This window comes from Chiloscyllium plagiosum, unplaced genomic scaffold (genome assembly GCF_037043375.1).
Source record: "Chiloscyllium plagiosum isolate Xiang-an unplaced genomic scaffold, Cpla_swu_hap1 HiC_scaffold_4, whole genome shotgun sequence".
Taxonomy (NCBI): Eukaryota; Metazoa; Chordata; class Chondrichthyes; order Orectolobiformes; family Hemiscylliidae; genus Chiloscyllium; species Chiloscyllium plagiosum.
In genome coordinates this window covers 147,717,372-147,742,343 of record NW_028270142.1, presented here as the reverse complement: position 1 = coordinate 147,742,343, position 24,972 = coordinate 147,717,372, and the positions used below count along the sequence as shown (strand labels likewise).

General features: G+C 44.7%; 1 protein-coding gene across 3 annotated transcripts in view; it reads right to left on the bottom strand.

The window, feature by feature from the left end:
• The window catches only part of faim2a (Fas apoptotic inhibitory molecule 2a), a 56,514-nt gene that overhangs the window by 10,228 nt on the left and 21,314 nt on the right, over positions 1 to 24,972 (bottom strand). For 2 of the 3 annotated variants that reach the window (XM_043687571.2, XM_043687570.2), the window contains 7 exons: positions 19,933 to 19,986; positions 19,252 to 19,302; positions 18,380 to 18,419; positions 14,121 to 14,158; positions 9,587 to 9,674; positions 6,581 to 6,676; positions 718 to 771 (listed from right to left, as the gene is read on the bottom strand). In XM_043687571.2, the coding sequence (XP_043543506.1) occupies positions 718 to 771; positions 6,581 to 6,676; positions 9,587 to 9,674; positions 14,121 to 14,158; positions 18,380 to 18,419; positions 19,252 to 19,302; positions 19,933 to 19,986 (421 nt within the window). The remainder of the gene's footprint in view (positions 1 to 717; positions 772 to 6,580; positions 6,677 to 9,586; positions 9,675 to 14,120; positions 14,159 to 18,379; positions 18,420 to 19,251; positions 19,303 to 19,932; positions 19,987 to 24,972) is intronic. The other variant, XM_043687572.2, reaches the window with a different exon arrangement.

Genomic DNA, 24,972 nt, shown 5'->3' with positions numbered 1-24,972 from the left:
GCTGTGACCAGAACGGCAATGGAGTTCCTCACTCCAAGAGCTTCCTACTTTCCAATCTTAAGTATTGCTGGGGGAAAGAAAAGAGGCATGCTGTCAAGCTGTTCATCCTGCATTCATTAGGACAGAGGCAAAACTAACCCATTTCAAAGGGAACAACAATTTCTATAGAAATAGGGTGCTTAACGTCTGGCAAGTGGGTTCTGATTGGTGAAGGCTGTGTCATGGAGATTACATCAGGGAACAGTTACAACAAAAACTGGTATAAATACCAAAAAGACAAGTTGACTCTGACTGATGTATCCCTATGGCACACAAAATCAATCAGCATCACCCAAGCTTTCATTTAACTGAAAAAACACTATGTTCAGACAAGTTCCTCTTGGCTGCAACGGCAGGACCCTTCTAACAGAAATTTCCATCTATTCTTTCACAGGGGCTGGTCCTCTGCAGGTGGAGGGGGCAAGAAGGACTGCTTTGAAAGCATGATCCCCTTCAATAATCCTCATTTTCCAATCTACAGCCTGAAAGCATCCCAATATCTCCCGGTTTGCCCACATCTCTGTGTAAGGAACTGTGTAAGAATCTTTGCTGCTGGTAGTAGAACCTTTCACCTACCAATCCCCAGTAACAGGACAAGACAACACTGAAGCAAACTGGAATCCATCATCTTGGCTTCTCAAACCTCACTTGTGTAGAAGAAAAATACAAATTATTTACCATGGTGAAGACGAGGGCTCCAAGTCCAGCATAAAATGTCTGTAACCAAGGAAGCTGAAAAGAAAGTAGCACAGTAACCCGTTACTACTAGTCTATTCTTTGCAGTTTAAACTCCTTATGTGTTCCCTGGGAGTGTGGGAGTGTTGATCAGGTCTGAGAAGAGGACCAGACAATTAGCATGCAACCAGGGAAGGCCATTCACCCAATAAACACACTGCTCTTCAATGTAACAGTGTTAGTCAGGCCCAGACCATATCATTGTGTGGTTGCAGTCACTGACGAATGCTTTTGCAGAAGACATGAGGAGAACAATCCATTGACAGAAGACCAGGGAATAAGATTTTAAAGTACATTTCCTTTCTTTAAGAATATATTTGCATTAATTATGATTTTGGTGCCTTGGCTGGAGAACCGTGTCCAATTCTGGGAAGATTTTCATGGCCTCACAGTGAGCGAGGAAGGGATTTAACAGAATGTTGGGGGTGAGGAAGGACTTCAGCAATTGTGGACAGACTGCAGAAGCTGAAGGCGAGATTCAATTGGGGAGTGCAAAATCATGGAGAGATTATTTCCTGTAGCAGGAGGGGCAGTAACGAGAGGACAGAGTTAAGGTAATTTACAAAAGAGTCAGAGATAAAGATGATGCAAAATTTTCTTTTACACAATGGGGAGTTGTGATCTTCAAAGTGCTGCAAGGAAGGAGAGTAGAAACAAATCCAATAATAACCTTCTGTCTTGGGACTGGATTGGGGGTGTAGTGAGGGGGCGGGGGGGGGGGGGATGGTTTGGAGTTTGCAGAAGGACAAAGAAAAGCAGATGATGAATGAATTGGATCATTCTTTTACAAAGAGCCAGCACAAGTGCAATGGGCTGAAAGACCTCCTGGTTGTAAGGTGTAACTAAGAAGTGGGTACACAGGTGAATGGATCATGTCTCTGGGGAAAAGGAATCTAATTTATGAGCATTCTGTCTGTCTTAGATCCAGGGGACCCACAACAACCTCATCTCCAGTCGGCTGTCTGCAGCCCAAGGAACCTCTGTCACAGTTAATGAGGGGGACTCTGAGCTTCGGACACGGAGATGCAACAGGGAGATTTGTTCCAGAAAGCAGTCCCACCACTTTTATCAGGTGACTTTGGAATTGGGCTGATGATCAGGGTCTGGTGTGATTACAAGCAAGGCTGGTGTGGAGATCCAGCCTTAGCCCCTCATTTTCCTAAAAGATTTCAGATTTTTGCAGCTTGGAGCTGCAGAGAGAATGAGCGTACACAATGCTGAGGGGAAGGAAAACATTCAAATGGACAAAATGAAAAGGAATGTTGCTGTTGTAATGGTTAGTATAATTCAGGGTCTAGAATCAATTCTTTGTAGCCCAGCGTGACAGACCAGTGTTGCCTGCCAGTACCATCAATAGCTCTCAGGCCTGCAGTGGAATTTGGGAGTGGGAGGAAAAGGATCCATTTTTGCTGTCCTTGTGGGTATCAACTTCACAGGCAGGAACAGGAAAAAGGTTTTACAGGGGGACTATAGGGATTTAACAGAATGTTGGGAGTGAGGAAGGACTATGAACAGCGCGGGGTTACCTTGAAAGACAGAATCACAAAGGCTGCTTGATCCATTCCTCAACCTTTAATGTTCACACCCACCACTACTGACACTCAGTCATGGAATCACAGATGTACAGCAGAAACAGACCCTTCGGTCCAACCCGTCCATGCCGACCAGATATCCTAAATTAATCTGGTCCCATTTGCCAGCACGCGGCCCATATCTCTCCAAACCCTTCCTATTCATATACCCATTTAGATGCCTTTTAAATGTTGTAATTGGACAAGTCTCCACCACTTCCTCCAGCAGCTCCTCCCATACACGTACCACCCTCTGCGTGCAAGTGTTGCCCCTTAGGTCTCTTTTATATCTTTCCCTCTCACCCTAAACCTATGCCCTCTAATTCCAGACTCCCCCACCCCAGGGAAAAGACTTTGTCTATTTATCCTAACCATGCCCCTCATGATTTTATAAACCTCTATAAAGGACACCTTTCAGTCTCTTGACACTCCAGGGAAAACAGCCCCAGCCTTTTAAGCCTCTCCCTATAGCTCTAATCCTCCAACCCTGGCAACATCCTTGTAAATCTTTTCTGAACCCTTTCAAGTTTCACAACATCTTTCCTATAACAGGGAATCCAGAGTTGAATGCAGTATTCCAAAAGTGACCTAAGTAATGCCCTGTATTGCCGCAACATGACCTCACAACTCCTGTACTGAATGCACTGACCAATAAAGGCAAGTGTACCAAAAGCCTTCTTCACTATCCTGTCTACCTACAACTCTACTTTCAAGGAATTATGAACCTGCACACCAAGGTCTCATTGTTCAACAACTCCCCCCAGGACCTTGCCATTCGGTGTATGAGTCCTGCTCTGATTTGCAGAAATGCAGCACCTCACATTTATCTAAATTAAACTCCATCTGCCACTCCTCAGCCCATTTAACCATCTGATCAAGATCCCGTTGTACTCTGAGAAAATGTTCTTTGCTGTCCACTATACCACCAATTTTGGGGTAATCTGCAAATTTCCTAACCATACCTCCTATATTCACATCCAAATCTTTTAGATAAATGACAAAAAGCAATGAACCCATCACCGATCCTTGCAGCACACTGCTGCAGTCCTCCAGTCCGAAAAGCAATCCTCCTCCACCACCACCTCTGTCTCCTACCTTCAAGCCAGTTTTGTATGCAAATGGCTAGCTCTCCCTGGATTCCATATAATCTAACTTTGCTAACCAGTTTCCCATGGGGAACCTTGTCAGACACCTTAAAGTCCATACATACAATGTCCACCACGCCACCTTCATCAATCTTCTTTGTCAGTTCTTCAAAAGCCTCAATCAAGTCAGTGAGACACGGTTCCCCACACACAAAGCCCTGTTGACTAACCCTAATCAGTCCTTGCCTTTCTAAATACATGTACATCCTGTCCCTCAGAATTCCCTCTAATAACATTCCCACCACTGATGTCAGGCTCACCGGTCTATAGTTCCTTGGCTTTTCCTTACAACCTTTCTTAAATAATGACATCACTTCAGCCAGCCTCCAATCTTCTAACAACTCTCCTGTGACTATCAATGGTACAAACTTCTCAGCAAGGGGCCCAGCAATCACTTCCCTAATTTCCCACAAAGTTCTGGGGTACACCTGATCAGATCCCAGGGATTTATACACCTTTGCATTTTAAGATGACCAGCACCTACTTCTTTGTAGCATGGACACTTTTCAAGATATCACTATTACTTTTTCCAAGTTCTCTATCTTCTCTATCCTTCTCCACAGTATTGTACTCCAACACAATCTGTAACCTCAGGCCAATACTGTGGAGAAGGACATGGAAGTTAGAGAACTTGGAGAAAGAAATAGTGGCATCTTGAAAAGTGGCATATCCCTCACTCTACCATTGCCATCAAACTAGGGGATTAACCCTGAATCAATGGTGAGTGAAGGAGGGCATGCCAGAAGCAGCATGGGGCAGAACTAAAAATGAAATAAAAAGAGATAGTGCTGGAGAAACTCAGCAGGTCTGGCAACATCTGTGGAAAGAGACAGAAACACAGTTAATGTTGCGAGTCCAAATGATTCTTCTTTAGAACGTAAGGAGGTTGACACGGAAGAATGAGGAATGAGTGGTACAGGTGGCAAGGGTGCCCAGAACAAGAGAAAATAAAATGCCACATAAAAGGTTAATACACAAGTTAAGAGCTCACAATGTTTGGTATCTTATGTTCACATGATGAAGGAGTTGCTGATGAACATGAAACACAGTCATAATAAAGGGATCTTGTCTTAACTTATGTGTACTACATGGACCTATGCTAGTCCCTCAACAATCTACACCTGTAATAGTGACTGACTGTGTTACAGCCAAATTTGCTGATGTCACAAAAACAAAAGTCACAGAGTACCAGAGATCACTCACTAGAGATGACTGGTGGTGAATTTAACCTGAGGATCACAGTACCTCAGGCAATGCTGAGAGACAGTTATTGTGAAGCTCAGCCAGGACAGGAATTGAACCTGTGCTGTTGGTGTCACTCTGCACTGCAAACCTGCAGTCCAGCTGACTCAAAGATAGGTAAGAATGCAAGTTGTGTGGAGCACACAAATACTATGTATTGGGTATAGGTTAAGTAAGTGGGCAAAAATATGGCAGATGGATTATAATGTGGTAAAATGTGAGGTTATTCATTCAGCCAGGAAGATTGGAAAACAACATATTATTTAAATGAAGAGAGAATGCAGAATGCTGTAGTACAGAAGGATGTGGCTGCCCATATACAGAAACGACAAAATGCTAGCACACAAAGGAAGGTTTGCCTTGAAAAGTTAGGGAAGTTTTGTTACAGTGTACATGGTTTCAGTGAGACTGCACGGAGTACTCCTCGCTCTGGTTCACTAAGCCTGGAATGGAGCGATTTCCTTAAATGGAATGGATAAACTGGTTGAGTGCGCACACATTGGAGCAGAGAAGAATGAGCGGTGTGCAGTTCTGGTCTCCAAATTTGAGGAAAGACATTCTGGCTATTGAGGGAGTGCAGCGTAGATTCACGAGGTCAATTCCTGGGATGGCGGGACTACCTTACGCTCAAAGACTGGAGCGACTGGGCTTGTCTACCTTGAGTTTAGAAGACTGAGAGGGGATCTGATTGAGACATAAGATTATGAAAGGATTGGACACTCTGGAGGCAGGAAACATGTTTCCGCTGATGGGTGAGTGCCGAACCAGAGGACACAGCTTAAAAATACGGGGTAGACCATTTAGGACAGAGATGAGGAGAAACTTCTTCACCCAGAGAGTGGTGGCTGTGTGGAATGCTCTGCCCCAGAAGGCAGTGGAGGCCCAGTCTCTGGATTCATTTAAGAAAGAGTTGGATAGAGCTCTCAAGGATCGTGGAATCAAGGGTTGTGGAGATAAGGCAGGAACAGGATACTGATTAAGGATGATCAGCCATGATCATATTGAATGGTGGTGCAGGCTCAAAGGGCAGAATGGCCTACTCCTGCACCGATCGTCTATTGAAATGTGAAATATCTATGAAGGTTTGACAAGGTATATCCGAGAGGATGCTTCACCTTGTGGGGGAGTCCAGAACTTGGGGGCATAGTTTCAAAATAAGGGGTTTAATTTATTCAAGAAGGATTTAAAGGGAGATTTTTTTGCCTCTCTGAGGTTCATTTGTCTGTGGAATTCTCTTTTGCAGCAAGCAATGAGGCTGGGCACAATATATTCAAACTGAATCAGAAGGATTTCCGATTTATAATAGAGTCAAAGGTAATGATGGGGGAAAACAGACAGGAAATGTGGAGTTTAAGGTCACAACAGAGCAGCTATGATCTGACTGAATGCTGGAGAAGACTTGATGGCCCATGTCCTGCTTATATTTCTTACACTTTTATATCCATTGGCACCTTAGTCAACAAGAATCTATCAATCAATCTCATCCAACTTGTGTATTAATATTATTCCTTCTTCCATTAATACTGGCATTGACCAGAATCACTCACATATCTCCACCTTTTGAAGCTGCCACTCAGCATATGATCATTATGAGCAGTTCAGTAAGATGGCTGACTATCACCTTCTAAGGATCAGGAATAAATACTAACCCTGCAAGCAATACTCATGTCTCTAGAATAATTTCGGTAAAATGTTCAATTTTTAAATAATTTTCTGAATAGATAAGCATTTCTAGCTCATAAAATTCAGAGTCTGTTTACTATTGACTATAGTGTCAATGTTTATAACCACAATAATATCGTATCCACATCATAGGAAACTGACCTGTGGCCAGGTTGTTTTACTTACGTATCCAAATGGAGCAGTAAAGACCATTACTATTCCAGTAATAAACAATACCATCAACAGTCCAAACATCAGCCCTTGGCAGGAGGTGAAGTCAAACTGCAACAAAAAGCATCAGTCACATTGAGAGATTTCCCCAACTAAAGGCTCCAATGCTTCAGTAAATACCAAAGAGGCTGAAAGAGGGGATGGTTAAAACCAGACATCAGGAGCTCACCATCCTGGTTCTCTGGCTCTAAAAACCTTCCACCTTCCTCTCCCAATCCTTCAACTTCCCCGACCTCTACCCGCCTCTCCTCTCTACAATTCCTGACCAACTCTTTTCTCTTCCCTGGCCATTGTCAATCCCCTTCCAATTCCTTACCTCCCTCTTCCTGCCCCCTCTCTTTTCCAGATTTTTTTTATTCATTCCTAGGATGTGGGAGTTGCTGGATGGAACAGCATTCATTACCTGGTAAAAACAATGACTGCAGATGCTGGAAACCAGATTCTGGATTAGTGGTGCTGAAAGAGCACAGCAGTTCAGGCAGCATCCGAGGATCTTCGAAATCGACGCCCCTGGTGCTCACCTTCCACCCTACCAACCTTCACATAATCCAAATCATCCGCCGACATTTCCGCCACCTCCAAACGGACCCCACCACCAGGGATATATTTCCCTCCCCACCCCTCTCCTCCTTCGGCAAAGACCATTCCCTCCGTGACTACCTGGTCAGGTCCACGCCCCCGTACAACCCACCCTCCCATCCTGGCACTTTCCCCTGCCACCGCAGGAACTGTAAAACCTGCGCCCACACCTCCTCCCTCACCTCTATCCAAGGCCCTAAAGGAGCCTTCCACATCCACTAATATCATTTATTGTATCCGTTGCTCCCGATGCGGTCTCCTCTACATTGGGGAGACTGGGCACCTCCTAGCAGAGCGCTTTAGGAACATCAACCACACCGCCCCGTGGCCCAACATTTCAACTCCCCCTCCAACTCTGCCGAGGACATGGAGGTCCTGGGCCTCCTTCACCGTCGCTCCCTCACCACCAGACGCCTGGAGGAAGAACGCCTCATCTTCCACCTCGGAACACTTCAACCCCAGGGCATCAATGTGGACTTCAACAGTTTCCTCATTTCCCCTTCCCCCACCTCACCCTAGTTCCTAACTTCCAGCTCAGCACTGTCCCCATGACTTGTCCGGGTTTGTCCTACCTGCCTATCTCCTTTTCCACCTATCCTCTCCACCCTCTCCTCCCTGACCTATCATCTTCATCCCCTCCCCCACTCACCCATTGTACTCTATGCTACTTTCTCCCCACCCCCACCCTCCTCTAGCTTATCTCTCCACGCTTCAGGCTCACTGCCTTTATTCCTAATGAAGGGCATTCATTACCTGGTCAATTTGCCCTTGAGAAGGTGGTGGTGAGCTGCCTTCTTGAACCAATATAGCTCACGTGCTGTAGGTAGACCCAGAGTTTTGTAATGGAGGGCATTCCTATCCAGCAACATTTCCAAGTCAGGATAAGGAGGGGACTTATGATGGTGTTCCCATCTATATGCTGCCCTTGCCCTAGTGGCTGATGGGACTGACTGGCCAATTTCCACCAACCTCATTCATTCCCTAATCAAGAATTACCAAGCACCTGTGCGTTAACTATTACTTTGATCCCTCCTGGGCACAGATGTTGTTACAAAGTCATTTTTGTACAGAAAGATCTCACACATGGCATCAAGCTAAATGGACAGTTTATCTGTTCTGGTAGTATTGGTTCATCAGCAAATGTTCAAATCAGTGGGGAAACAAAATCTTCAACATTGAGAGGGGAGATAGGGCTATGATGCCCAACAATGTGGACATCTGTCAGTACTGATCTATCAAGAGTGAGCTATTCCCTTAGTGATACAGTGAATGTACTCTTGCCAATGGAATGTCTTGTAAAAACTATCCAAGGCATGAACTAAACTTCAGATATGAATATTGCAAATGCTTTGGGCCCTTGCCTATGAAAGATACACTGGAATTGGAGTCAGTACACAGAAGGTTCATTAGGTTGATTCCGGTTTGGAAGGACTGCCTTATGAGGATAGATTGAGTAGGTTGGGCCTGTACTCATTGGAGATTTGAAGAATGAGAGGAGATTTTTTTGAAATACATAAGATTATTAATGGCTTGACAGTAGATGTGGGACATTGTTGCGCTGACCCTCCGGCAGTGCGGCGCTCCCTCAGCGCTGACCCTCCGGCGCTCCCTCAGCGCTGACCCTCCGGCGCTCCCTCAGCGCTGACCCTCCGGCGCTCCCTCAGCGCTGACCCTCCGGCGCTCCCTCAGCGCTGACTCTCCGGCGCTCCCTCAGCGCTGACCCTCCGGCGCTCCCTCAGCGCTGACCCTGCGGCAGTGCGGCGCTCCCTCAGCGCTGACCCTGCGGCAGTGCGGCGCTCCCTCAGCGCTGACCCTGCGGCAGTGCGGCGCTCCCTCAGCGCTGACCCTGCGGCAGTGCGGCGCTCCCTCAGCGCTGACCCTCCGGCGCTCCCTCAGCGCTGACCCTGCGGCAGTGCGGCGCTCCCTCAGCGCTGACCCTGCGGCAGTGCGGCGCTCCCTCAGCGCTGACCCTGCGGCAGTGCGGCGCTCCCTCAGCGCTGACCCTGCGGCAGTGCGGCGCTCCCTCAGCGCTGACCCTGCGGCAGTGCGGCGCTCCCTCAGCACTGACCCTCCGACAGTGCGGCGCTCCCTCAGCACTGACCCTCCGGCAGTGCGGTGCTCCCTCAGCGCTGACCCTCCGGCAGTGCGGCACTCCCTCAGCGCTGACCCTCCGGCAGTGCGGCACTCCCTCAGCGCTGACCCTCCGACAGTGCGGCGCTCCCTCAGCACTGACCCTCCAGTGGTGTGGCTCCACCTCTCTACCATTATGAATTTACCTTGCCTTGGATGAGACTTGGCAAATCCATGAATTCAAGACAACAGTGGCTGGGAAATAAGTGTAGTAGCGATTACCATATCCATAATAAAAAATGTACAACGTACCCTTGTCTGGAAGGAGAAGATGCTGACTGCAAGACAGACTAAGGCAGTGATCCCAATGCAGATCATCACACTCTTTGTGTTATGGTACCTAAGGAGACAATAGGCAGATGACTTAATACTCACTTATCAAGACAGTCAGAGATTAAAATGATCAAGTTAAAATGTATATGTAGTTAAACCAGTGATCTCCTCAACCCAGGTTCTGCATATCATTTCACTTTTGAAACTGTCAGTGGAGCCCTAGCTTTAACAGTTTTATGGGGAAAAGTGTTACAGATCCATTCTTCTCTTTATGCGAATAACATTTGATATTACCATTTAAGGAATTGCTCCATGTTTAAGATATTGCCGACTTGGTCTGGACCCTACCACAATTGTACTAACTCCTTTGGGTGCTCGAAATGATGAGACTATGTGTGCGCGCACGCACACGAGGCAGAAAGCACAGGAGCAAATGCGACAGCAAGAAAGAGTGCAGGAGTGAGCATGAGTGCATGTGCAGGAGTGAAAGCTAGCACAGGAGAGAGAGAGAGAGAGAAAGAGACAGGGCATGGGAGCGAGACAGAGAGCGTACGAGAGCTGGTGCAGGCGCAAGAAAGTGCGTGGGAGTGAGAATGAATGCGAGAATGGGCATGGGAGTAAGAGAGAGGAAACACGATAGAACGGACATGAGAGTAAAAAAGTGTGCAAGTCCAAGAGTGAGAAAGAACATGAAAATAAGAAAGAGTGTGGTGAGTGAAAATGTGCAGGTGGAGATAGTGAGTGTGTGGGAGACACAGCGTGGCAAGGAAGTGTGTGTGCGTGTGAGTCAGAGAGAGAGAGAGACAGAGACAGAGAGAGAGAGACAGAGACAAAGTGTGTTTGTGTTTGTGTGTGTGAGAGAGAGACAGAGTAAAAACTTTGCACGACAGGTCAGAGTTAGAGCAGCACAGTGATCATAGTGGGTTGTGGGATTGGAGCAGATTCGCCCTCAGTTTTTCTGTTTTCTCAGAGCTGACTTATTGCTTTTCAAAGTCTAAAGACAGAGATTTCCCCATGCCTGCTGACTGCGTCGAGTGTGAAGGAGTTGGGTGAGTGAAGAGAGTTTAATGAGAAGGGGAAAGTAATTTAAATAAGTAAACCTCATGAACACAATAATGATGCAGGGCAGGGGATGTGTTACTGCTGCAGGACATAGGCTCTCCTGGATGCCACAGCAATCTGTGGTAAGGGTTTGCAGCTCAAAGAGCTTTTGGTTCAAAATTATCAGAGCTATCAGCACTCAACTGTTAATCTTGAGAGTTGAGAGTGTGGTGCTGGAAAAACACAGCAGGTCAGGCAGCATCCAAGGGGCAGGAAAATCGACATTTCCAGCCAGAGCCCTTCATCAAGAATAATATTGTTAATCTTGAGACCCAGGTGATGCATGAATCCCACCATGGCAGATGGTGGAATTTGAATTCAACACATCTAATGGCCATGAATCCATTGTTAGGCAAAAGTGAGGACTGCAGATGCTGGAAACCAGAGTTTTGATCAGAGTGGTGCTGGAAAAGCACAGCAGGTCAGGCAGCATCCGAGGAGCAGGAAAGTTGACGTTTCGGGCAAAAGCCCTTCATCAGGAATACAGACAGGAAGCCTCCAGGGTGGAGAGATAAATGGGGCGGGGGAGAAGGTAGCAAGAAGTACAATAGGTGAATGGGGGTGGGGATGAAGGTGATAGGTCGGGGGGTGGGGGGAAGAGAGGGTGGAGTGGATAGGTGGAAAGGAAGATAGGCAGAGAGGATAGGTCATGGGGACTGTGCTGGGCTGGAAGGTTGGGGGGGGGGGGGGGGGGGGGAGGAGGGGGGGGAAATGAGAAACTGGTGAAGTCCACATTGATGCCCTGGGGTTGAAGTGTTCCGAGGCGGAAGATGAGGCGTTCTTCCTCCAGGCGTCTGGTGGTGAGGGAGCGGCGGTGAAGGAGGCCCAGGACCTCCATGTCCTCGGCAGAGTGAGAGGGGGAGTTGAAATGTTCAGCCACGGGGCGGTGTGGTTGATTGGTGCAGGTGTCCCAGAGATGTTCCCTGAAGCGCTCTGCGAGAAGGCGTCCAGTCTCCCCAATGTAGAGGAGACCGCATCAGGAGCAACGGATACAATCAATTACATTGGTGGAGGTGCAGGTGAAACTTTGATGGATGTGGAAGGCTCCTTTGGAGCCTTGGATGGTGGGGAGGGAGGAGGTGTGGGCGCAGGTTTTGCAATTCCTGCAGTGGCAGGGGAAGGTGCCAGGACGGGAGGGTGGTTTGTTGGGGGGCATGGACCTGACCAGGTAGTCAGAGGGAACAGAGATGTGGTTACAAGGAAAACAAAACAGGGACCTGAAAATCCATGGATAATGATATTTAGGAAGGACAGGAGCTACAATCCCTCTAATACTTCCTCCAAGGTCTGTGGATAGCAGCAGTTTTCAGTGTCCACATGTGAATCAGCATACACGGATCTCCCAGTGGTTGCAACCACTTAAGTGTGTAAGGAATCATTGACAGGGAGCTGGCAAAAGGAAGTAGGATAGCTCTGTTAATTAATTAAAGATACATTAATACTTGTAAGAGATGCCTCGAGTTTTAAAGCTCACAATGTTGAATCAGTTTGTTTGGAATGAAGTAACAGCAAGGGGCAGAAAGCTCTGCTGGGAGTTGTCTGTAAGCCACCAAATAGCAGTGATAATGTAAATCACAGTATCGATCAGGAAATTAGATTATTTTCTTTATTCTTAAGGGACAGGCCAGGCCATAATTTATTGCACAGCCCTAATTGTCCAGATGGCAGTTACTGAGTCCATTACATTGCTGAGAGTCTGGAGTCACACGTAGACAAGACCTAGTAAAGGCAGCAGATTTTCTTACTTCAAGAAAATTCATGAACTCAGTGTATTTTTATAATTGACATGGTGGCCATTAGATAATATTTTATTTGAGATTTTCACTAAATTTAAATTTCATATTCACCAGGCAAAGGATTACAATATTAAAGGTAGAAGCCTGGAAAATACTGAGGATCAGAAGGACCTTGGCATGTACATCCACAGCTCCCTGAAGGTAGCAGGATGGATAGATAGGTATACTTGCCTTTACTAGACAAGGCATACAGTACAGGATGAGGGAAATTATGCAAGAACTGTGTAAACCACTGGCTAGGCCACAACAGGAGTACTGTGTGCAGTTCTGGTCACCACATTATAGGAAGGATGTGATTGCATGAGAGAGGGTGCAGAGGAGATTTACCAGCACGTTGCTTGAGCTGGAAGGTCTGAGGTTTGAGGAAAGATCAAATAGGCTGGGGTTGTTTCTATTGGAGCAGTGACGGTTGAGACAGGACCTTATAGAGGTGTGTAAGGTTATGAGGCACAATGATGCAGGCCAAATAAAAACCAAAAGGACTGCATATGCTGTAAATCAGAAACAAATACAGAAGCTGCTGGAAAAGCTCATCAGGCTGCATCTGTGAAGAGAAATCAGATTTCTCTTTACAGATGGTGCACTTTTGACAGAGTTCAACACAGTCCAGGAGATGGAATACAATGTGGAGAAACAGGAGTATTTCTTCTGGGGAATGTTGAATTTCAAATGGAGTTAAGTGCCCTTGTTCATGGATCACTGAAAGTTATAATGCAGGGACAGAAGGCAATTAAGGCAGCAAATGGTATGCCGATCTTTACTATAAAGGACTTGAGTTTAAAAGTAGCGTTTCAGTTCTGAATAAGTCACACTGGACTCAAAGGATTAATTCTGTTTGGCTTTTCAAAGATGTGGCCAGACCTGCTGAGTTTCTCCAGTGTTCTCCATTTTTGTTTCAAATTTCCAGCAGCTGTAGTATTTTGCTTTGATGTGCAAAGTAAATATGTCTTGGTGCAGTTATATAGATGCTTGGTGAGATCGCACTTGGGAGTATTGTGTGCAGATTTAGTCTCCTTATCTGAAAAAAGACATATTTGCCATAGAGGAAGCAAAATAAAGGTTCTTTAGACTAATTTGTGGGTTGGAGAGATTGACCCAGGAGGAAGGAATGAAGAGATTGACTCTATATTCGCTAGAGTTTAGAAGGAGGGGTGATCTAATTCAAATGTACAAATTTCTTACAGGGCACGACATGGTGGATGCAGGAAGAATGTTTCCCCCTGCCTGGGGAGTCTAGAATCAGTGGACAGAGTTTAAGTGGGTAGGCCATTGATGGCTTAAAAGGAGGATGAATTTCTTCAGAGGGCTGTGAACTTTTGACATTTGCTGACCCAGAGTTTGGAGTATCAGCCATTGAGTGTGTTCAAGACTGAGATTAAGAGACTTTTACAGATTACAAACATTAAGGGATCTGGGGAGAGTTCAGGAAAATAATGTCAAAATAGAAGATTGACATGATATCAGTGTATGGTGGAGCTGGCATGACAACTCATGCACCTCTTACATTCTCTGCCTGATGGATTTCTCTCACTTCCTCCTGCAGCATTCCCATTAATGGCCTGGATATAACGTTTTCAAACATTGTGTGAGAAATTGTGTTTTATAAAAACTCTTACGTGGTAAGCATTCCTGCCATGTATGACATGCCCAGAGTCTGAGGAGAGATGGAAAGACCACATCAGACAGAGGGAAAAGCTCAAATTCACTGAAATTCAATCATTTAGTCAAACTTCAATGGGTTCTCACTCAATCAGTAATGTTGCAGCTCCAACAACACTCAAGAAGCTTGACACCATCCAGGACAAAGCAGCCCCCACTTGATTGACACCACATCCACAAACATCCACTCCCTCCCCCACCAATGCTCAGTAGCAGCAGTGTCTACTATCTACAAGATACCCTGCAGAAATTCACCAAAGATCCTCAGGCAGCACCTTCCAAACCCACATCCAATTCCATCTCGAAGGACAAGGGCAGCATACACAAGGGAACACCACTCCCTGCAAGTTCCCCTCAAAACCACACATTATCCTGATCTGGAAACTTTTTGTTGTTCCTTCAATGTCGCTGGCTCAATATCCTGGAATTCCCTCCCTCAGGGCACTGTGGGTCTACCTACAGCACATGGACTGAAGTGGTTCAAGAAGGCAGCTCACCATTAAATTCCCAAGGGCATCGAGAGATGGGCAATAAATGCTGGCCAACCAGTGATGTCCACGTCCCATGAGTGAATAAATCAAAAGATTAGTCAGGGAGAAGAGAATGAAGTGATATAGCTAGATTTTTACATCATGTTCTACCTTGTTCCAGGGATGCAGTGATTATTTCCCTGAGGGTTGAGTCATTCACTAGAGCCACTTATCAGTCAAATCATATCGAGATAGCAGGTCCCTGCCATTGAAGGACATTAGTTACCCATATGGGGTCAATTCAACAGTTAGCTGGCTGATTTCTCCCAACGCAAGACCATAAATGACCCAATATGTCTTAATGAGTTGGAACTCACAGTCTCTAGGGTCTAGTCCAGGATAAGACGCCCAAGGCTGCTGCATTGACATGTATAAAATGCCACTGTGGTGAAAATATATAAGAACTAAGAGCAGAAGTAGGCCATCTAAGTCTGTCGAGCCTGTTCTGCCATTCAATAAGATTTATGGCTAATCTATTCACAGCCTCAGCTCCACTTACCCACCTGCTCACTGTAACCCTTAATTTCTTGACTGTTCAAAAAATTATCTACCTTAGCTTTAAAAACATTTACTGAGGAAGCCTTAACCACTTCACTTCCATAGAATCACAACTCTCTGGGTGAAGAAGTTCCTTCTCAATTCAGCCCTAAATCTGCTCGCTCTAATTTTGAGGCTATGCCCTCTTGTCCTAGTTTCACCTGCCAGTGGAAACATCCTTTCTACTTCTACTTTATCTATTCTCTTCATAATTTTATATGTTTCTATAAGATCTCCCCTCATTCTTCTAAATTCCAATGAACACAATCTTTGTCTACTCAGTCTCTCCTCAAAGCCAACCCCTGAACTCCGGAATCAACCTCATGAACTTCCTCTGCACCCCCTCCAGTGCCAGTCCATCCTTTCTTAAGGAGACCAAAACTGCACACAGTACTCCAGGTGTGGCCTCACCAGCACCTTGTACAGCTACAACATAACCTCCCTGCTTTTAAACTTAATCCGTATAGTGATGAAGGACAAAATTCCATTTGCCTTCGTAATTACCGGTTGTACCTGCAGACCAACCTTCTGTGATTCATGCACAAGGGCACTCGGGTCCCTCTGCACAGCAATGTGCTGCAATTTCTTAACATTCAGGTAATAATCCTTTATTTTGTTATTCCTACTGAAATGGATGACTTCACATTTATCAACATTGTACTCCACCTGCCAGACCTTTGCCCACTCACTTAAACTATCTATGCCCTTTCGCAAAGTTTCACAGTGCTCTGCACACTTGCTCTACCGCTCATCTTAGTGTCATCCACAAACTCTAACACACGAAACGTGATCCCCGACTCCAAATCATTTGTGCAAATTGTGAATAACTGCAGTTCCAACACTGATCCCTGAAGCACATCACTAGTCACTGATCGCCAACCAGAATAGCACTCCGTTGTTCCCACACTTGGCTTTCTGCTGGTTAACCAATCCTCTATCGATGCTAATACATCACCCGTAATGCCATGCAGCTTTATCTTATGGAGCAGCCTTTTGTGCGGCACCTTGTCGAGTGCCTTTGGAAATTTAAAACACCACATATACTGTGTCCCCCTTGTCCACTGTGTTCATAATGTCTTCATACAATTCCAAAAGATTAAATAAGCATGATCTGCCCTTCATGAACGCATGCTGCATTTGCCCAATGGGACAATTTCTATATAGATGCCTCGCTATTTCTTCCTTAATAATAGACTCATTTTCCCCAATATAGAAGTTAAACTAACTGGTCTATAATTCCCCATCTTTTGTCTACCTCCCTTTTTAAACAATGGCATCACATTTGCCGTTTTCCAACCTGCTGGAACTGCCCCAGAGTCGAGTGAATTTTGGAAAATTATCACAAGTGCATTTGCTATTTCTCCCGCCATCTCTTTTCATACCTTGGAATACATTCCCTCAGGGCTAGGACACTTGTCTACCCTTAGCTCCATTAGCTTGCTCAACGCTACCTCTTTCATGATGATTGTTTCCAGGTCCTCACCCGCCTTTCTCTCTTTGTCAATTATTGGCACATCATTCGAGTCCTCCTCTGTGAAGACTGACACAAAATACCTATTCAATGCCTCGGCCATTACCTCATATCCCATGACTGAATCCCCATTCTCATACTCTAAAGGACCAACACGTACTTTAGCCACTCTAGTTTTATATTCTGAGCTAGTTTTTTTGCATAATTTATCTTACTTTTCTTTATAGCTCTTTCTGCGGCTTTCCGTGGACCTGTAAAGCTTTCCCAATTATCCTACTGATCTTGGCCACTTTGTATGCCTTCTCTTTCAATTTGATAGCCTCCCTTATTTCCTTAGGCACCTATGGCAGATTACCCCTTTTCCTCCAGTTGTTACTTTTTACTTTTCCTGAGCAATTTGAAAAATTGCTTTGAAAGTCCTACACTATTCGTCAACTGTCCCACCATGAAGTCTTTGCTTCCAGTCTACTTTAGCCAACTCCTCCTTTATGCTATTGTAGTCTCCCTTGTTTAAGCACAGGACCCTGGTATTGGATCTTATCTTCGCACTTTCCACCTGCATTCTAAATTCAACCAGACTGTCATCGCTCCTTCCAAGAGCATCCCTAACTATGACAGTGTTAATTATTCCTGTCTCATTACATAGGACCAGATCTAGGATAGCTTGCCCCTTGTCAATTCCAATACATACTGTTCAAGAAACCAATCGTGGTACCACCTGGTACAATCTCTGCCTGTGGATAATGGTCATCTCAAAAAATTATTGCGACCATTAAGACAATTTGGCTTGGAGCCATGTAGGATTGTAAGTGAAACTGTTGGCCAATTTGTGGTTGGTGGGGGGGGGGTAGAGTCCAGGCAAGTCAGTCTGCTGGTCAGAAAACTGTAAGACCAACCTGCTTACAGCTCAGCTCAGTGGATAACACCCTCATTCCAGAGGCAAAGCCACTATGGGTTCAGTATGCCTAGTTGGAGGGGTCACCTTTCAGAGGAAATGTTAAACCAAGGTTCCATTTGCACTCTTGGGTGAGCGCAAAAGACTCCACCAGCGCTATTTCATAGAAAGGCAGTATCCTTGATTCATGTTGCTCGACAGTACAGACGGGAGAAAACAAGCAAGAGTGTGGAAATGTGGGAGGGGATGGGAAAAAAAATTAGCAAAGAAAGACTTCCATTTCGATAGTGCCACTAACAATACAAGAACTAAAAGTTGCGATAGGCCATTTGGCTCCACCAGCCTGTTCCACCACTTGATAAGATCGTGGTTGACCTGATTGTGGTTTTAGAAACCCCACATCTCTATTACAGATCAATGTTAGAGTGACCAAAGCACTTTGCAGCAAGTGACTGTTTTAAAACAAAGTCACTATTTAAGTGTAGGAAATGTGGCAGCCAATAGCTGCATAGCAAGGTCTTGCAAGCAGCAATGTTTAAATTATCGTTTTCTGAAGTAAACATTGACCATAGGATGGTGGGTGGAGGAGGGGACAGAGGGGAGCGGTTTTGGGAAACCTCTTCTTCCAATTCATCATGGAATCTTTAAGATGGACCTGAGGTTGAACAGAACCTTCATTAATGTTAGGAATTTAGAAATTGCTGAAGATGACAGGATATTTAATAGATAATGTTCACAGTCATACAAACATTTTCAATTTTTCTAATAATTGCCAATACTTACAAAAATTGCCAAAAGAATCAAGTTCCAGGGATAGCGTCTCCTGCATGAAGATAACAAAATAGAATGAAAGAAATGAAAACAATGTTAGTTCAGTGAAAGAAAATCTACCAAACTACCTGAACAAAAATACAAACAATGATCCCAGAGGTGTTTAACTTTCTGCCTGGTGTATGGGTTAAACCTATCCCTTTCAAATGTCTATACATATGATAGTGTATGTGATGTTGTAACAGAATAATTTCTAGGTTGGTTCAGCAGAAGCCAGGAGTAGATTGAATCTGCTGCATGTTTCCAGGTTTGCAAAACAACTGCTGACCAAAACATAGATGAGGGGAATAAAGTACACAAGCCGGGCAGTAACAACGGCTAATGTTTTGACTCAATGACTTATTGTCAGAGCAAATTCAACATGAAACATTACCCCCATCTTTCCCTTTCAGCACCTGCAACCAGTAGTGATATTCACAAGCCCCGAAGGGGAGTCATATCCAATTCAAAATGTTACCCTTGTTTCACTCTCCACAGATGTTAGCTTAAACACAGGCTAGACAGAAGCCAATGGTTTATCAACATCATCCATCTGTCACTCTGATTGTACACAGAGGATGTTACTGGAGCTCAACCAGCCAATGAAACTGAGAATCGAAACTGAATCTATGTCCAACTTCAATTCTCCTACCCTGTATAGGGGACCAGGGAAAGTTAAGTTCTGTAGAGTGGAGTTAGGGAAGGGACTGGGAGGCAATGGGCAAATCAGCATACGCGATATTGTAATAAGTGGCAGAGTTAGTGGCATGAAGAGCGAGAAACTTTGGAGAAACTGCAGCAAGTTGCAATGTGTATGCTTGTGAGAGGTTTCAGTTGGAACTGACCTGATTCCGGAACAGCAGACAAGAATGAGGTAGGTGATGATGAAGACAGCACTGGAAAGAAAACAAAGCAAAAAGTACTTCAGCTTTCCCAAAGGATTCATAGATTTATGAAAACATGAACTCTGGGAATAGTTTAAAGGAACATCTACAAAAACTGGCCATCTTCCTAGAGCATATGGAAAAAGCCATAAATTTGGTCCCACTAGGCAGTCAAGTCCCTGTGAAGCTGACACTCCCCATGTATGAGCAGGGACAGTGAAAATCAGAGGTTCATTCAACTGGGGAGTGGAATGGACAAACACAGTCAGCTGCAATTTACACAGTAGTTTTGTCAACAACATCCACAGTCCTAGAACAAAATAAAAGGACATCTTGGCAAAGAAAAGGCAGAGGAATGTGATGAATGACAGGAGATGAGGTAGATATTGGTAAGAACTGCAGCCACTCCATCACCCTGCTCAAGGTTGAAGAATTCAAGTGGGGTCATTACACAATCTACAAAAGCCAAATTGGGCCAAACAGTGTGTCTCTGTGCTTTGCATTCGACATGCAGCTCAGCAAATGGACCAGGGGAGGACAGCACAGAAGCCCAAATAGAAAAATTTACAACAGTAGTTTCAATGTTCCTTTAAACACTTCCCTCACCGTGTCAAGAGATAACAGGAAGAAATGTTCACTTACAAAGAGGTGTAATACAAAACATAATTGTTCCGCACGTACATTCTGACGGGGTCACTGTGCAAGGAAGCAGAAACATACATAGAATTTATTCATCTTTGACTGTTCAGATGAAAATGAAATGACAACTCAGTCAGAAACACAAACTGGTATTCTGGGAATTCAGGTCTCATGAACTTCATTGAGCTCTTTGAAAAAGTGAAAAAAAAGAGGATAATGAGGGTAGAGCAGTGAAAGTAATCTATATGGACTTCAGTAAGGAATTCAACAAGGTTCCTCATGGGAGACTAGTTAGCAAGATTAAATCTCATTGAATACAGGAAGAACTAGCCATTTGGATACAGAACTGGCTCATAGGCAGAAGACAGAGGGTGGTGGTGGAGGGTTGCTTTTAAGACTGGAGGCCTGTGACGAGTGGTGTGCCATAAGGATCAGTGCTGGGTCAATTGCTTTTCGTCATTTATATAAATAAATTGGATGTGAACATAGGAGATATAGTTAGTAAGAGTGCAGATGACACCAACATTGAAGGTGCAGTGGTCAGCAAAGAAGGTTACCTCAGAGTACAATGGGATCTTGATCAGATGGGTCACTGGGCTGAGGAGTGGCAGATGGAGTTTAATTTAGATAAATGCGAAGTGCTGCATTTTGGAAAGTCAAATGAGAGCACGACTTTATACATTTAAGCATAAGGTCCTGGGGAGTATTGCTGAACAAAGAGACCTTGGAGTGCAGGTTCAAAGCTCCTTGAAAGTGGAGTCGCAGGTAGATAAGATAGTGAAGGCGGCATTTGTTATGCTTTCCTTTATTGGTCAGAGTACGGAGTACAGGAGTTGGGAGGTCATGTTACAGCTGTACAGGACATTGGTTAGGCTACTTTTGGAATACTGTGTGCAATTCTGGTCTCCTTCTTATCGGAAAGATGTTGTGAAACTTGAAAGGGTTCAGAAAGGATTTACAAGGCTCGGACTGTTTCCCCTGAGCATCGGAGGCTGAGGGGTGACCTTATAGAGGTTTATAAAATCATGAGGGGCATGGATAGGATAAATAAATGAGGTCTTTTCTCTGGGGTGGGGGAGTCCTGAACTAGAGGGCATAGGTTTAGGGTGTTAGGGGAAAGATATAAAAGGGACCGAAGGGGCAATGTTTTCACACAGAGGGTTGTGCGTGTACAGAACGAGTTGTCGGAGGAAAGAATGGACACTGGTACAATTACAGCCTTTAAAAGGCATCTGGACGGTATATGAATAGGAAGGGTTTAGAGGGATATGAGCCAAGTGCTGGAAAATGGGATTAGATTAGGTTAGGATATCTGGTCGGCATAGACGAGTTGGACTGAAGAGTCTGTTTCTGTGCTGTACATCTCTCGGACTCTAATTCTGCGATTCTGAGAGATTACAACCCTGGTCTCATTCTAATTGGAACATCCAAAAATGTTCAACAAATAGAGGCATAGACATGTACAGCACAGAAACAGACCCTTTGGTCCAACACTTCCATGCTGTCCAGAAATCCTAAATTAATCTAGTTTCTTTTGCCAGCATTTGACCACATGACTTCAAACCTTTCCTATTCATATACCCATCCAGGTGCCTTTTAAATGTTGTGATTGTACTAGCCTCCAACAGTTCTTCTGGCAACTCATTCCATTCACACATCACGTTCTGCGTTAAAAAGTCACCCCTTAGGTCCCTTGTGCATTCTGGATAGTCCAAGATGCAGAGGGGAAAAAATTGTGGCTGTAAGAGCTGCTCCCTTTTTGAGGTATTTTAGGTGTTGGAGGTTGTTTCCTCGAATTCCAGGAGCAATTTCTATTTTATATGCTGTTGCATTGTACTGGAACTTTGGGGAAAAAAAAGATCAAAACAACAGCACTTTTAAAAGGAGGAAGACAGGCAAAAGGCAGCAACCACATGGTCAGTGTGGGAGCGCGAGAGAGAGCGCAACCTGCACTGCTAACTGACACAGCAGTGAATCGGTATTGTTACTGCCTTTGCTGTTTGAGTTCAGGTATCTCAGGACGTTGGAGTGCGACTAGGAAAAATTAACAAACAGTGAAATTCGCAGCTGACCTTGGAGGAACCTGTGTGGGAGAGTTCAGCACAGGAACAGATAAGTGCATAGTTTTAACGTATAATCCTACTGTAAGTCTACAATAGTGAGAGAGTGGGTTCTTTCTTAATATGTTTTATTGAGATCGGTCTCGATTAAATTTTTTAAAAATATAAACCGCACGTACTAAGTGAGCCTGAAGCACTGTTTTTTAAAGCAAAAGGACGATACTATTTTCTGAGTCTATAGATTGTGAAGGAGCAAAAATGGCCTTTAGTAGAGTGATATGCTCTTCCTGTCAGATGTGGGAGTTTAGGGAGAGTTTCCATGTTACTGATGATTGTGTCTTTGGTTGTGAATCCTATCATATCGCATGAATTTGTTGAAGCGGCAATTATAGGTATGAGGAATTTACAAGAGCTAGGGGAAGTGATGGATAGCAGTTATAGGAGGGGAGAAAAACCGCAGATACAGTCAGGTAGATGAGTTAACTCCAGGAAAGATATGATGGGTCGGCAGGTAGTGCAGGAGTCTTCTGTGTCTATCCCCATTTCAAACAAATATGCTGATTTGGAAAGCGGAGGGGGTGGTGGACTCTGAGGGGAATGCAACATGAACAGCCAAGTTTCTGGTATTGAGACTGGTTCTAATGTAATGAAGGGTACATCGGGTTTCAAGCGATCGATTGTGATAGGGGTTTTCCTAGTCAGAGGCACAGACAGATGTTTCTGTGGCCAGCAGCAAGAAATCAGAATGGAGTGTTGCCTCCCTGGTGCCAGATCAAGGATATCTCAGAGAGGGATCAGCAGGAAGTCATTGTACACATTGGAACCAACAACATAGGAAGAGAAAAGGATGAGATTCTGAAGGGCAAATATAGAAAGTTAGCCAGGAATTTAAAAATGAGGTCCTCAAGAGTAGTAATATCTGGATTACACGCAATGCTACGAGCTGGTGAGGTTAGGAATAGGAGGATAGAGCAGATGACAAAGCTTTGACAAAGGGTCAGTAAGACTCAAAACGTCAGCTCTTTTCTCTCCTTACAGATGCTGCCAGACCTGCTGAGATTTTCCAGCATTTTCTCTTTTGGTTTCAGATTCCAGCATCTGCAGTAATTTGCTTTTATTTAGAGCAGATGACTGCATGGCTGAGGAGTTAGTTCAAGAGAGAAGGGTTCACATTTTTGGATCATTGGAAACTCTTTTGGGATAGAAGTGACCTGTACATGGAGGACAGATTGCACATGAATTGGAAGGGGACTGTATACTGGCAGGGAGATTTGCTAGAGCTGCTCACGAGCACTTAAATTAGTAAGGTGTTGGGGGTTGACTCAGGAAAATAATGAGGAAAGAGATCAATCAGAGTGTTACAGTTGGGAAAAGGAGCGAGCCAAACAGTCAGGGCAGACAGGAACAAAGCAGAGAATAAGGACTGATAAATTAGACTGCACTTACTTCAGTGCAAGAGGCCTAACAGGGAAGGTAGATGAACTCAGGGCATGGTTGGGAACATGGGACTGGGATATCATAGCAATTGCAGAAATGTGGCTCAGGATGGACAGGACTGGCAGCTTAATGTTCCACGATACAAGTTCTATAACAAGGATACAAAAAGTGTCAAGAGAAGAGGGGAGTGGTGTTTTTGATAAGGGACAGCATCACTTGAATATATCCAAGGAAGTTATTTGTGTGGAACTGAGAAACAGGAAAGGAATGAACACCTTCTTGGGATTGTATAACAGACCCCTTAATAGTCAGCAGGAAACTGAGAAACATGTTTGTAAGGAGATCTCAGTTAGTTGTAAGAATAACAGGGTGGTTGTGGTAGGGAATTTTAACATTCCCAACATAGACTGGGACTGTCATAGTTTTAATGGTTTCGATGGAGAGGAATTTGTTAAGTGTGCACAAGAAAGTTTTCTGATTCAGTATGTGGATATACCTACTAGAGAGAGGGTGCAAAACTTGACATACTCTTGAGAAATAAGGCAGGGCAGGTGACTGAGGTGTCAGTGGGGGAGCACTTTGGGGCCAGCGACCATAGTTTTATTCATTTTAAAATAGTGATGGAAAAGGATAGACCGGATCTCAAAGTTGAAGTTATAAATTGGAGGAAGGCTCATTTTGACAGTATTAGGCAAGAAATTTCAAAAGCTGATTGTGACAGGTAAATGGACAGCTGGAAATTGGGAAGTCTTCAGAAATGAGATGACGTGAGTCCAGAGACAGTATATTCCTGATAGGGTGAAAGGAAAGGCTGGTAGGTATAGGGAATGCTGGATGACTAGAGAAATTGAGGTTTAGTTAAGACAAAGAAGGAAGCATGTGTCAGACTCAGACAGCAGAGATCGACTGAATCCTTAGAAAAATATAAAGGCAATTGGAGTACAAGTAGAATCATAGAGATGTACAGCATGGAAACAGACCCTTTGGTCCAACTCATCAATGCAGACCAGATATCCTAACCTAATTTCATCTCATTTGCCAGCACCCTGCTCATATCTCTCCAAACCCTTCCTATTCATATACCCATCCAGATGTCTTTTAAATGCTGTAATTGTACTAGTCTACATCACTTCCTCTGGTAGCTCATTCCATACGCGCACCACCCTCTGTGAAAACGTTGTCCCTTCGGTCCCTTTTATATCTTTCCCCTCACACCCTAAACCTATGTCCTCTAGTTCTGAACGCCCCCACCCCAGGGAAAAGACCGTGTCTATTTATCCTATCCATGCCCCTCATGATTTTATAAACCTCTATAAAGGTCACCCCTCAGCCTCCGACACTCTAGGGAAAACAGCCCTAGCCTATTCAACCTCTCCCTCTAGCTCAAATCCTCCAACCCTTGCAACATCCTTGTAAATCTTTTCTGAACCCTTTCAAGTTTCACAACATCCTTCCAAAAGGAATGAAACCAGAATTGCTTGAAACATTCCAAAAGCCTAACCAACGTCCTGTACAGGCACAACATGACCTCCCAATCCTGTACTCA